General features: G+C 29.5%; 1 protein-coding gene across 1 annotated transcript in view; it reads left to right on the top strand.

Annotated features, from left to right (window-relative positions):
* LOC121125591 (uncharacterized) overlaps positions 1 to 7,888 on the top strand; it is a 39,364-nt gene extending 31,476 nt beyond the window's left edge. Inside the window, exons 9-12 of the mRNA XM_040720780.2 lie at positions 1,911 to 2,046; positions 5,191 to 5,393; positions 7,302 to 7,527; positions 7,581 to 7,888. Of these exons, the coding sequence (XP_040576714.2) occupies positions 1,911 to 2,046; positions 5,191 to 5,393; positions 7,302 to 7,527; positions 7,581 to 7,604 (589 nt within the window). The 3' untranslated portion in view covers positions 7,605 to 7,888. The remainder of the gene's footprint in view (positions 1 to 1,910; positions 2,047 to 5,190; positions 5,394 to 7,301; positions 7,528 to 7,580) is intronic.
* Positions 7,889 to 15,923: the final 8,035 nt, after the last annotated feature.

Below are 15,923 nucleotides of genomic sequence, written 5' to 3'. Positions count from 1 at the left end.
TGATTTTGTTTATTATTAAAGGGAATTGCTGAACAATAATTTATTTTTTTATGTGTTTATCTCAATCAAAAATATGCATCTAATTCAATTCTAGTTCAAATAGTTAAAAAATTTGAAAATCAGAAGGAAAAAAATCACCGCGCAGGGAAAGGTGAAGGAAATCGGGTCGGCCGTCCCTGCCAATGAAGTGTCCCTTATTTATTTTTAAGAGAGTTGGCAACCCTAGTTATTTAATTATGTAGAGGGGAACATCCAAGAATAAAGTCAGAACTAGTGAGTTTGCTCACTTTAAGACAGAGAGTGACAATGAGGGATTGATTGCTCGGGAGTTATGGTTCCTTGTTGGACTCGGAGTAGAATTGAGGATCGACTCCGAGTTCAACAAAGAGCCATAATGGGAATATGAATTTTTGCTTTTTTACTAGAATATTAAATATTTTTTTTTTTTTTTTTTTGCCAAAACGATTAATTAAAAGTTTCATATTTTTTTTCCAAAAAAAAGATTTCTCAATATTTAACTTTCTTTAAATAACTATGGACTTTTGAAATTTTTCTCCTAAAATATTTAATATTTGGAATTTGATTTTTGAAATTTTTTCCAAAAAATTAATTTTTTTGTAAACAATAGCTAATTTTTGGAAAAAAAACTTCTTGAGAATAGCTGTTGATTTTAGAAATTTTTTTCCAAAAAGTATAAAATTTAAAATTACATTTTTGAATTTTTTTTCTCAAAAATTACATTTTTTACAAACAACTGTGGATTTTTGAAAAAAATTTCAAAAAAATTGAATATTTGAAAAAAAAAATCCAAAAACCAAAAAATTCTACCCCCCACAAAAAGATATATATACATATAATCCTGCGGACGCCCCCGGCTGTTTACTTGCTATTGAAAGAGAGGGATTAGTATTTATTTCCTTCCTCTCTAGACTGCTAGCAGCTGATCTAATATAAACTTAATGACAGCAAGGGGGCTCTACTCAAAAACATTCAGGGATTATAAAGGAATTTAATAAACAAATAACAAAATTGTTTTAATTTTAAAAAGTTAATTACTCTCCGTGCTCAGGAGTTAATAAATTTCTGGTTGGCTCATATTTAGGAATTTGCCCCTCTGCCTCTGATTTAATTTCAAATACCTCACTGCTTTAAAAAAAAAATACTTGCGTCACTAAAAAAGGCAATTTTCTATTATTTTAATGGTTCGGCCCACATACGATCAAATGGTCTTGAACTGTCTCCAATTCCTAACTGAGTTTTATATGCTTGCCCAAGGAGTTGGAATATGTATGAAGTAGTGCTCGAGTCCGGACTCCTGTATTTTTTTTAAACCTGGGACGGATACTGATGACTCGAACTTGACTCAGAAAATATGGTTCCGACTTCAGTTCTGTATAAACAATATTATTCAACAAACATACAAATAAGAAATATTTAGCGAGAAAGTTACTCAATATTTTCACAGTAGACTGATCAACCCAACTCCTACCGTTGCACCCTTTTTGAAGGATTCATGATACAATGTATGGAGCACTAAAAATGGGTTTATTACTCAATTGTTACTTTCAAGTACTTTTCCTGTACAAACCTGTAAATTTGGATAATATTTCTGAGTACTTCTCCAATCCCTTCCTTTTCTTTCTTTATTTATTTTTTAATTTGTCTGAACGACGTCATCTAGGGTTACAATTTTATTGATTTGTAACCGTTATTTGGTCTCCAAAATTGAGCTCAAATAAGTCATAAAAATAATTATGCATATATATCGGTGGAATCGGCATTAATGTACCAATTCCTATAACTGACTCCGATACTTCAAAAAAGACCGATTCTTGCCTATTCCGATGTATCGGTACACTCCTACTAGTAATAACAACATATTGATCTAAAATGACTGTATATGTATTTAGTTTACTGGAATCAAAGAAGACCAAATTGGTTTTAACGTTCAATAAAACAAGAAATGCTCTGGAGATCCTGAACAATTACTTGAAGCAACTAACTCGCGAATACTTCAAAAACAAAGAAAAAATTATGGATATTGAGGTAATTAACATCATTTAATTTGTTTAAGATTTCTTGCAAGCGAAAATAGTTGGGCGTACCAAATACGAACACTTTTAATAAGTGGCACAAGGTAATTTAATCCCCAAATTTAAAATTTATTCAACCTAAATAGAAAATTCCTTACTATTTTGGTTTTACCGTGCAAGAATACCAGGGCAAGGTTAAATGTACGCGGCCATTTTTTAATGTTTATATTTGAATCTAATTTCATTTCAAATTTTGTTTTTGTTGAGAAGATATTTCAATTATTTTTTTTTTATTTTTTTTTTTGAAGAAAATAATATCAAATCCTCGTTTCTTAGTTTTTTTGGAAAAAAATTGTGGGTTTTTTTTTTTTTTTTTTTTTTTGTTATTTTTTCATATGACCTCTTTTAGAAAAGATATTTCTAGTTAGATTTATTTTTTAAATATTGATTAGTTTATGATTAATTTACTATTAATGGAGCACTTATTTTCATAATCAAGTGCAGAACCAAGGCAAATAATTCCAATGGTCCCCTAAAACTCTCCAAGCCTGTAGCTTTGAAAATTTTTGAGTTATATAACTAATACAAAATAATTTAATGAGACAAATTTCATTGAAATTATTATTTCAATGAGATTTAACTTTAAATGTCATTACACTTATTATGAGAAGTTAGAAAAAATACATAGAGTAAGCATATTTTAATTTTCAGAAACGAAGAAATACTGGCTTAGAGTAAAAAAGTGTTTAAAATAGTGTTCAAATCAAATTCAATTTTAGCCCTTATTTTTGAATGCAAGAGTATATTTTGAGCACTCTAGTAATATCAACTTTGAATTTGATGGAAAATGATTAATACGGCTTCTTGTAAGAAAGTAGTTTAGGCTTTAGAGGTGATCATTTATAGTATTGTAATATATATATTATATATATTACAATTTATAATTTTGATAAATGTCCTAATATTTACAGGTTAGCATCACGATACAAGCAAGCCAAATAATTTTTTTCGACAGGTGACCATATTGTGACTACTAATCGGTCTTGGTTATTACTAGGAAATGTAAACAAGTTGTAAACCCGTATAACCTGAGTATATTTGGCATAAACTATTGTTTTTTAGAGAAGTTATGTATATTTAGGAATAATTCATTTCTACAGAAAATTATATTATTAAAAAATACAACTAAAAAAAAACTTTAAAAACTATATTAATTCTATTAAAAATAAATATTTTACTATTATACTGTACCAAACCACATGGTGTGAAGGGTGTACTGCGGTTTGTACCGAGCCCTGGGCTTAGCGTACCGTCCTTGCCCTACTATCTATGTATAGTGTACACCTTCACTCATAATAAACCTGAATGTCATCTGGGAAACGAATTTATACAAGGCTACATCAATCCTAAAATAATCATAATATACATAACGAATATTGAATGATTTTTTAACAAAATTTATTTTTGATTTTTTTCCATACTTCATAAATAGTTTCCCTAATAATCAGTTGTCCAATTATATGTACATTTGATTTTGATACTCCAAATTAATAAATGTATATTATTTCAGCCACATCAATAATATTGTGGACTTAGCTTGGATACTTATTTGACTCAATTTGGAGGTCAGGACAGTGTTAAATACCATTTTTAAATGGCTATAGAGGCCACAAAAACGGTTTTTAAAACTGAAACTTTAAAAAAAATCTTTTTCACCAATACGCAACAAAAGATTAAATTAACAAATCACCCTAGTACACACGCTCAGATAAAATTTGGAAAGAGCTGACCTTTTTGTTAGGTTTAATTTGACCTAAAAGCTATATTTTTTTTTATTTAAAATGTCATAAAAGGCTTTAATTATCGCAAAATATTATTATTTCCGGCATGAAAAAGTAATTTTTCTAGTTGGCGCCGGGTTTCGCAGCCGATTTTGATTTTGTTCACCAAAATACTACTACCAAGATATTTGGGCATTAGAAAAGTTAGACTTAAATTGAATTTGCTCCTTTTCACAAATTACTCCCCACCTTCAGAAGATAACCGGACACTTATTCTTTCCAAAATCATTTTTAACTTATATATGTAGTACATAAACTATAAAGTATCATTCACCATATATTTAAATATTTTGTTAATCAAATGAATTCACATTTGATAATTTAATTATTTTTTGAATTATTTTTTAGAAGAAATATGTATATTTTATATGACATAATACATAGATGATTTTCTGAATAATTAAAGATGAAAAAGTAGAACTTCAGGATCTTATGTTTCAAGATCTTTGCTCTTAAAACAGTTCAGCCTTAATTAGTTTTTATATGATCTGTAAGATGTACATAATATAAAGACATGAATAGTCATGAAAATCCAGGAGGAGAAAATGAACTACTTTTATAAAGAGGAGAACCCTTTTTATTCAAAATAGTGTTACTGACGGGAAAATATTTTAATTATATTTAAATATTTTTTACTATGCATTTTTAAAACAATTTATACCAAAGATAGGCGAGAATTTTTCTTTTAGAGGGAGATGATAACACCGTGACTACCTATTAATAATGAGAGAAAAAAGAAAAAAAGAGCACACGCAACAACTGTTTTTCCCTTTCTTATTTCTAAACTATTTTTTTTCTTTTCAAAAACCCCTTCTCTAGTACTTTTCTATGTATAGTTTTTTTAAATAACTAATATTTTATCAAGTATCTGAGCACACAATAAGTTAAAACATTTATTCAATTAAATAAAATTATTTTTCTAATGGCATATTTTCAAATATTTATATTTGACACACCCTTAGTTTTGTGGGAAAATGTAATATTGGAACAAAACTAAAAATTTTAAATCCCAATTTTTTTATACGAATTAACGTCGTACTAAAATTATTTAGCAAAACCGTCAAAAAACTACGGTTGTTTATAATTTTGTATTTATAAAAAGAAAATCCTGAACTAGTCAAAAATTATATATTTGGGACACTCATTGTATAGGTCAATGTTACATTGTCAATATATGCTTATGAAAAATATCATTGGCTAAGTGGCCGGAAACTTAGGGACAAAAATGTGGGAGAAAAAATGATTTTTTTTTGGTGGCATAGAAAATAGTTTATAACATGATTCTTCTTTTACTTTTTTTTTTGACACGTTTTTAGGAAAGTTGCTTTGACAGATTATCCGGATTTAACTTCCCCTCCATCATTTTAAAAAGTCAAGTAAAACTCAGTCATGCTCAAATATATGGGCCAAATATGGGAGAGGCTCATTTCTTACTATTAGACAAAGACATGCTCACAGATTTGGAGAATCAACGTGGAGACCTTCATGTGAAGAAACTGGAAAATTATGATACAAAAAGGTACAATATTCAAGTCCATAGGAATTATAATAACACTTGTTATAATAACATTTTTGCCCCTGGATTGAGATGGTGTGTTCTTAATTACTTTGACCTCAAGAAATATAAAAATGACCAGAGATTCAAATAATATTAAATGCTGGTATGGTAAAAAAAAATATAGATATGTAGGTATTAGTGTGTGCGGACAATTTGAGGAAAACTTTATTGCCGATTTACCAATTTGTCGAAAATAATAATAAATATATTTTATAATGATTCATGCTGCAATTTGATTATAGTAATTCGAGACTATTGTCGTTCAAAGTCCTTTTTAACCTTAAAACAATCCCCAAATTAAAAGTTAGATTAGTAAAACTTATGTAAAAGGGTTTTTTATGATTAAAAAGTGTTTTATTGACTATGTATCTTGTTCTAATCTTGATGTATTAACCATTTTTAGGGTGAAAAACGACACTCTTTTTGAGGTCATAATAACTTATTCATAATACATAGTGATAAAGAATATCATAGCTTGTATTATAGAAAAATATTCAATGTATTTATGATATATAAAAAATATCTATTTAAAAAATATGCATCTTCAAAGATTTTTGTATTTTTTAAGTGATTCCATTTTAAATATTAAAATTATCTATTCATCGTGAATGGATCTCCTCTCTATTGATTCGATCCTGATATCTCATTCCTGAAGAAGGAGTTCATTCTACTCCCTTATAAGGTCTGGTAGTTTTACTTGAATGAATTATCCTCCCTCGTGGAATTTTGGAGTCGGAATTCGAACATATCTTGGGATGGATGATCATTGATCAAGTTAGAAGTATATTCCTTCGATTGCCTCGATCTTCCTTTAATGAAGTATGACGGCATTGAATTGGTATTGAAACCGTAAGCAATATGATGATAATATGGGCTATTTGCTTGTACACTCCTATTAAAAATGGAATCATTACATAATGGAACAACAATCCTTAGAGATGCATATTTTTTAAATAGATCTTTCTTTAAATTATACATTGAATATTTTTCTATAATATAAGCTATGATATACCTCATCACTATGTATTATGAATAAGTTATAAGTGTCTATAAAAACCCAATAAAACCCCTTTTTAATCATAAAAAGACACTTTTAAATAAGTTTGATTGATCCTATTTTTAATTTGGGTATTTTGTTTTAAGGGAAAAAATGATCTAAAAGATAATAGTCCCGAATTACCGTAATTCCAGATATTTCAGAGTTAAGATGAGTGAAGGAAAAACGGAGATCAGTTTGGGATTCTCCGCTCAGACATAAATTCCTTTCTTGGCTTGAGTTCATTTGTACAAAATGAGCGTTCCCCTATGTTATTTCCCCCGAACTACAATGATTAAGTGTTGACTAATTAATAATGAAATTGGTTCATTATGAGGATGCTTCAACAGTTACCTCGAACTGTTATTAAAACCGTTGTAACAAAATTCAAAAATCAATATAACTACCAATAAAACATCAATTAGAGAGAGAGAAAAAAATTCAAGAACAGAAAGAGTCAATCAATAAATGAAACCCAGTGGACAATTTTTACGAATCATCATAAAATATGTTTATTATTTTTTCGTACAATTGGTTATTCAAAAAAGTGTCGGTTCGCCAATATGGCTTTCTGCTATAAGATTTTCGAAATTTTGTTTTGCGGGAATTGCGTTTTTTTATTTGCTCTACCAGCTGATATTACCGGAAACCCCGGAAAGTTATTTAGTAAGTCAATGAAGCCTTTCCAAAGTTTCATTCACTTCTGGATCAGATACGCTGTAAAGATCATTTTCATATTTCTCTCCATCTCCATTCAAGGGCAAAAAAGTTGAAATTTTGTCGACTTGTGTAATCACTAATTAATTAATTAACTAAAACATTTCCTTTTCAAGAGAAAAAATCAAACTAAAGAAAGCTCTAAGCGTATCCTGTTCCAAAATTTCCAAAAATATATTAATTCAAGAGGCAATTGTTAAGGATGAATTGGCTCAATTATTCGGGGAAAATTTTTCACTGAGTAACTTTGACAAAATTGATATTGTTCCTGCTCTAGAAAAGAAGTCTGAGATTCACAAGATGCAAGAAAATGAGTATATGCGACGAATTGATACCCTTAAGGTATTCAAATTTTTGTATGAATTATGTATGTATTAATTTGATCAATTTTGCAGGAGACGATACATAACCTGGGATAATTAGGTTCTCAACGGCTACCTATATCTTCTCGGACTAACTTTATATGTATCAAATATGTTATTAATAACTTCTTAACTAGTGTCGGGCTTGGATCCGTTCACCCCCCCCCAATATAATTTCAAATGTGGGCGGGAAAAATTATATAACGTAACATTATCAGGTTCATCTGCAGGATTCTGTTTTTTAGAGGGGCTGGGCTTTATGACATTTTTGACTGAAAAGTTTTGTGTTTTTTTATTCATAATAAATTTGACAAATATTTTTTTGTATTTTAAAAATAAAACTTTTCAGAAGATATTAAATTTGAACAAATAGCCAATTTTTAAAATCAAGGAGGGGGGGGGGAAATTCTGGGAAATTATTGGATTTAAATTTTTTTAAACCAGAACAACCTTTTATATTATGATCATTATAAAAATTCTACAAAGGTGGGTTGGTCATAAAACCGTTTTGCGCCTATGATTCAGGCGACACTGGTTCAAACTGGTTTCCATTCTGAAAAATATACGTTCAAGCATTTATTCGTAAATTTATTTTTGTTCATTTGTCGAATCTTTTTCATACGAAACACCGATCACGTGATCTACTTTTTGCCAAAATGAGATGGTAAAAAAAAAAAAATCCTCCTCAGATATCAATTAATCAAATTAAGCATCCAATTTTTTTTTCTTACATTCAAATAGTTCATCTTGGGTGAATTAATTGAGATTGCGAAGTTAATTACAAAAACGTTAAATAAAACTTTTTGTCATTAAATTTTTTCGTACAAAACAATAATTTTTTGTTGGTAACGAACAAAATATATCATTTGGAAGAGAGCACAAGCCCCCAGTACACCCTTTTGCGTACACCCCTGTCCCAAGTAGGCAAGGAGTATTATTCTAGCCAATAAAATGTGGACATAAATTAATCACGTGGTCTTCATATCAGAACTTGGTTTAAACTTTTGTTAGGTGTCTTTGGAATATTAAAAAATGGAGCAAAGATTTTTTGGTGAATATAAAGATTTTTTTCTTCGTATATTTGACCTTGTGATTCATTTATTGTCATTTCATTACCTAACTTGCCATATTCATTCTTCAACCATTATGAAGATTGCAAATACATACTAAAATTAAGTCTCTCATCCTCTTCTGAATTCCCTTTTATAATATTTATTTAGTATGCGTTCTTCCTTTTTCCGTTAGTTCAATAAATTTTTTTTTGATTTTTAATTTTTTTTTTGTTTTATGAAAAAAATCAACTTATTAGCGAAAAAACAAACTTTTCATTCAGAGCTCAGGAATAAGGTCGGATCGGAATTAAATATAGCCCTATGTACGTAACTTGTTATCATAAACAACTTCTATCTTATGTCTAAAGTCTGTATATGTCTCCGTTTTTTAAATAAATGTGTTTTATCATTGTTTTTCTAAAGGCGACATACTTCACACACATATATCAATTATTTTAATACTATCTAGGAATTAGAGTACTTGAGATGAAGATAATTCAGTAGTTGAATATTCCAGGGAAGTCCCATATACTATTTATGTAATTTTTGACTATTTTAATACAAATGAACAAATATAATTATTCCGTGGCACAATTATATTACTCATAAATACATAGTAACCATGTCATTAGAATAGACCAAAATGAAATGATAGTATCGATGAATAGTTGGTAATTAAAATGGCTGATTTTGGAACTAAATAGAGGGACCTGAGGAGATCCTTACAATTGTAACGTGTACAAAAATATCAACTTGTACGCTACATAATTTTTTCATCCTTAACAAAAAAAAAAAATTTATAGAAAAAAGAAAAAATCCTTTATTTTTTTATGGGGGCACATCCCCTCCAGCCCATACCTATGGACGCCCCTGAAGAATGAATTGGAGAGGAAGGGTATGTTTCTTGTTTTTCAAAACTACTGACATTCGAAAAGAATACATGACTGCTGTGTTGGCTGATCTTATCTCATTCATTTGGAAGGTGTTAGGAAAGATGACAATAAAATAATTACAAGTGATGCTGTAAAAAGTATCAGCAACGATCTTGAGTCCCATTTCAGAAAGGAAAGACTGAAAGTTTTCATTACCGATCATATTTGTAGTATTTACCTTAATGTAATCAAAGATTATACGATTCTCGTCACCGAAACTCCAAGGGGGTAACCGAGTAAATGGGAGTCACGGAATGGAGAGGAATGATTGTAGACAGGAAGTTAGTATGAACGTACAGTGTATTTGTTGAATGATAAAAGACGACTAAAATATAGAAATTGTAAAATGACATGATAGAAGAACGACGTACATTCGTGTTTAAAACCAGTAAATATTAATATGAATTAGTGTTGAGACTCGGTCCAGCACCGATTTTTTTTTTTTTTTTTTTTCGATTTGCTCTTATTTTTTTTTTTTCTAGACCGATTTGAACCAATTTTTCGGTCCAAACTGCGATCCCAGACCGTGAACCGATTTTGTTTTTCGGTTTAACATTATGAACCGATTTTTTTAGTCTTATATATTATGAGAGACCCAATTTCTTTTTTTTTCTAGATCAACCGTAATTAATTTTTTCAAAAAATATCAAAAGTACAAGATATTTTCTAGTACAAATACTGTTTGCATATATTATCTATTTATTCATTCGATTATTCAAGCTAATAAATAGCGCTATAAGTAATAAGGATCCGTTTCCTTGCAAATTAGTTAGTTAGTTTATTTTATTACTAAGTGGACTTCTATGATGGCATTGTAGTTGAGAATACATATGTTATAAACAATTTATCTATAAAATAGGTGTAGATTTTTTTTGGACCGTGCTAGACCGAATTTTTCCTTCGGACCGATTTAGACCCAAATTTTCCTTTAGACCGGTCCATACCGATTTTTTCTTTGGACCGATCTATACCCATTTTTTCTATAAGATCGGTCCAGACCGAGCTTTTTTGTTGGACCGAATTAGTTTCGGTCCAATAAAAAATATAACGGTCTCAGGCCGGTCTAAGATTTTCACACTGAAACCCAACACTACTACGGATGTACATGACTGAAATAAGTTATGTTTAAATAAAAAAGGTTTAATATAATTAATTGTAAAAACCAGCAAATATAATAATATTTAATATGTTGTCGGGCCTTATTTGTTTGTTCCAATCCAGTCTTAAGACCAATCATATTGATCCTTAGGAATGTCGATGATTGAGATCAGTCCTCAAGACCGTCAATCCTTGAGACTGGTCCTTAACTATTGGTCCTTGGAATTTTCCCTAAAAATATCGATGGTTTAATAAACCAAATAAGATATATGAAATATATAATGAGATTTTTGCACGTATCGCACATAAATTTTATACTTTATACGAACATATCATATTGTTACTTAGTTATATAATTATATTCTATAATATTACGTAATAAAAAAACACCCTCATTGACGTCACGAGGGATCGATTTTACCTTTTTTAAAGACAAATAAGTAGGACTGAACTGGACCTTGGTCCTCAGTCCTAAATAAGGACCCACACACTAATAAATTCATATTGAATTAAGGGAGAAAAAAACTTTAAACACCAATTTTAATTTGAGGCCAGTCCAGACAAAACTAATTGGAAGGACTGAATTAGTTCGGTCTTCTAAAAATCAAACCGGTTAAAGATTTCCAGACCAAACCCCAACACTAATATATATGTATTCAGGAGCCTCCGCAGGAGGGGGCTTGGATTTTTGAATTTTTTGAAAAAAAAATTCAAAAATCTATAGCTATTCTAAAAAAAATTCTAAATTTTTTTTTTTTTTAAATTGAAAAAATTAATATAAATTCAAATATTAAATTTTCTAGTAAGAATCAAAAATTTCTTAATTAAGGGTGGCTAAAGCCCCTCCAGCTCTCCTTCTGCGGGCATGGCTGGTATATATTTTCTTGACTATTTATATATTAAAAAGTGTGTACAAGTAGAGATTTTGTACAAGATGCAAATCAAAAATGAGATGAATCATTTTAAATGAAGGATTTGCAGGACTTGGGATGTGCTAGAAAATGAAATTATTGAATAATCCATGGATGATTGATATATGTATGATGTAATTATTGTCTATTTTAATACAAATTATGCGTCACAAAGTACTTTATTTTTATTTTAATGAATTAAAATAAACGCTTAGTTAGAAAAAAGCAAATATGAAAGAATAAATTTTTGAATCTTCTCACGAATACATGGCCACTAATCCAGGAGAGTTAGAACTTTTTAAAAGTAATCTATTGGTCAGAATTATTACTTAATAGGTGTCGATGAACTTTGCTAACCCCTGATAGCAAATCATGATCAATTTTTTAAAAAAGTTAATAAAATTCATTATATAAATTATGTTTCTAATCTATTTTTTCTATATCAGTAAAAACTTGAATTAAATCAACCAACTCAAGCTTAAAGTTTCTCTTAAAGTGAAGGCTTTTTGGGGGAGGGAAATAAGGTATTTTCTTAATTTGCCTTATGTTTCCGATACTCGGAAGAAACTATTCAGTATAATTTTTTTTTAATCATTAGTATTATAATTTAGAAACTGTAGTAAATAATCCCTTTTTGGTGGGCATTTTGGAATTGATTGGTTATTTCCAAAGCTGATATCTTATAACGCTAAATAGAACAATCTTTGGTTCAGAACTTATAGGCAGTTTGGAAGTAAAGGAATCAAAATTATTATAATACATTAAAAAAAAATCGAAATCTCATTTGTTACGCCCTCCTTTGGTGATGGGACGATTAATTGAAATCGGAGAATCGGGTGTTTTTTCACGAATCGGCATTGGCATGGGTAGAATAATTTTTAATTTCCATACGTATTATCATGTACTATTATTTATTAGTATTTTAAGTTATGAAATATATCCGTTTTGACGACCATTTGAATTTGTTACTTGAGTAGTATAATTTTATAAAATATCGTTATATAATTATTTATTATAAAAAATGGTCAAAAACGGAGAAGAAACAAATTGAACTCAAACTAATCGTGAACTTAAGTGTTCTAAACACATGTGTACGGTGCAGATATTGCTATTTTAGGGGAATAAGTTTTGTAAAGAGATTTAGGAAAGCTCACCTTTGCAAAATATGCCTTTGGAAAGTTTGCTGTGGGATTACTCCCCTTTAAAAAAGCTCACTGGGCAAATTGATGTTCGTCTTGCATGGAAAAACAATGATAAAAGCACATTTATTTCAAAAACGTAGACAGATACAGACTTTAAAAAAATTAAAAATCCAAAAAATGTAACGTGAAGAAAACATAAGAACGTATATTAAATACAAATTAAAATAGAGAATTAGGAAGAGGATAAGTGAGATAATGTATCCCCAATCCCAATGACAATAAATAAGTCAAAGGGTACAACATTTAAAAAAATTGCTTATATTTACCAGAATGAGTATTTTCACATGGATATATTGCACTTTTAAGCGTGTCAAAAGGGGTGTAGGTTGTAACATATTTGCATCAAACGGACAGAAATAATATAAAATGTTGTATAGAAGGAGTTTTTACAATAGAAATTTACCTATGATATAATAATCGTTTATAGTAAATCGTTTTAGTTTTATAATTTTAACATAAATAAGATTAATATAAATAATTTTTTTTTGATTTTTCATTGGGTAATCTTTAAGATTTCTTGCCAGTTTAATGTAAATATTATTTACATTGAATAAAGGAAGGCGATTTGTATCAATTTTTATATATAAATCTTTCTCTATGATCCATAGTTATAATATAGAGTCTATAGTGTCAATAATTTTCTTGAGTTTACAATAGATTATATCCACATTCAATGTCGAGTTGCAAGTCTTTGGTAGTGAGATCAAGTCGAGTCGCAAGTCTCAAATCCTATCGAGCAACTGTAGTTATAAATTAATACATTTGTCAATTAATACAGAGGAACTTTAAGTTTTCTAATCATGGGGGATACAAGACGGATATTCTACATTACTCGTAATAGGAAGTTTAAATATATCTGATCAAAAAACCAAATAATAAGTATATATATCTAAGTCAATATTTTGAATGTTTCCATTACAAATATGCCTAGTGAGAAGATTTGGGATGAGTCTTTTTAGCTTTTGTAATGTGGAAACACATATATTAAAAATTAGATATGATTAACCTATTTATTTTGGATATGCATGAATTTATTTACCTGTATTTAAGGAGTTATCCGAAAATTCCTTCTCGGAGATTTATTATAACATCATGTACATACTCGTTCAATATAATCTATCCCTAAATTCATCGTATCATTAAACAACTAAAACTCAACTTTTTACCAACTTTTTGTCATGGAATTAAGGAAATTAAATTAGGAATTATTAGAAATATTTATTGTATCTTATGCCTATGGCGAAACAATTATGCTAAGTATCTATATGAATTGAAGAATGCTTTTATTTTTGTATTAAAGTTTGGATGATTTACTTGTTGAACTCATGATTACTATCCGATTCGAACTTGAAAGTTTCATTGCTCAACAACCGCTCCAAACAACCATAACATTCATTTATTACTATGGCCCTCTATCATTTACTAACTATACTTCTCAATAATAATGATAGAAAAGGAGGGGGTAAAGGGTCCAGGGGTAGTTGGTAGGGGGTTGTTTGTCCGTGGGTAAATGGCCTGTTCCCTTTTTCAATATGGATTAGTTTTATTTTAGGCAATAATTATAGAGTACAGTATTGTGCAAAAGATTTTATTTTTAAATACCTGCAATTAAAAAATAATAATATTATGACGAAATACTTTCATATTGCACAGTAATAGAGATTGAAGGTACTAATCTCGGAATAAAATTTTGATATTTTTCATCAACAAATTAATCGGAAACTTTACAAAATACTATATAAACAATTGCATTAACGACCATCGTAAGTTTTATGTAATCCATTTGAAGCCATCTGAAGTTTTGAAGGCTATTTTGAGGTAACTTATTTTCCAGCGAATGTTGCAATTAAACGAAGCAACGTATTGGAAAAAAAAATATGTAAACTGGGTGAAAGATTAAAAATTTATCTACGTTAAGTATAATCTACGTCAAATGGAATTTTCTCATTTAAGTAATGAAAATTTAGCATTTCTTTGGTAATTTCCAAAATACTTCTAGACTTCTGCGCACGCCTCCTACAAGTGTTTATCGCGCTGTAAATTGGCATTTTGTAACATACCTACATCAAGTAATACTCAATACAAATGTTAAGACTTTTTTTTATTGTTCATAATGCATTTGATGGAGTTAATTAAGATTAATTGGAAATTTGTGCATTTTATAAAGTAAAATTATCAACTTTGAGCCAATAAGATAGCGTCTTTTTCAATTTCGATGCAATTTTTGAAGTCAGTGAAGATGCTCAAATAACCTTCACTTATTGTAATGTTGCGTTTTGACGAGGGAGAGACACAAGCTTATTTATAATAGGAGAGATCCAGGATGACCGAGAGAAATGAGGAGAAGAATTCACGTGGAGGAATAATGTAACACTGTTTTTAGAATCATGTGTATTCTCACTATACTCTAATTTATTTACACAATACAGGACTATTTATAATACGTAAAACACAGTACTTATAATACATAGACGAACATACAAGAAGTTAAGAACATGTAAGGAAATATTAAATACCTAACATGTGATACACAAATTATTTTCTGTATAGAAAGATATAGTAAATACTAACATAATGTTGTATTTTTACTACTTTTTACATTCCATAACAACTAAAAAGATATGAAGAACTCCATTATTTAAAAAAAAATGGAATATTATACGAAATTTTGGGTCCTTTATTTATAAAAAACACATTCTTAGTATATACAGAGTCCAATAGATAAATCCGGACAAATTTTGACCTTATCAAGATCAATACAGAGAGAAACATGGTCTATGGCCTTTATTTATCGTTAAAAGTATACAAATTAAATTTTATTCGATTTGGCCGCTTCAGCTGCAACCACACGCTAGATGATGTACACAATGCTGGCACAGACGTTTCTGACGTGAGTAAGATCCAACTTTTTGGCCCCACACAGATACTGTTCTTCAAAGAGGGGTGGGAGTTGGAACAGGCTTTGCAATTTAACTTCCCCTAGACATAGAAAGTCCAAGGGGCTCATATCAGTAGCTCTGGAGGCAAGGTCTCGATATTCATGAAAGCTAAAACATTGACTAGGAGTCCATTTTTGACCATTTTGGCGCAGTGAGCCGGCGCAGATTTGTAGTTGGAACAAATGAAGACGTCCAGCCGCAATTTCTTTATTTATAAAATACAGTTAAGCCCATATACCGAA

Source organism: Lepeophtheirus salmonis, chromosome 10 (genome assembly GCF_016086655.4).
Source record: "Lepeophtheirus salmonis chromosome 10, UVic_Lsal_1.4, whole genome shotgun sequence".
NCBI lineage: Eukaryota > Metazoa > Arthropoda > Copepoda > Siphonostomatoida > Caligidae > Lepeophtheirus > Lepeophtheirus salmonis.
The sequence above is the reverse complement of the archived record's forward strand: the minus strand, read 5'-3'. Positions and strand labels throughout refer to the sequence as shown.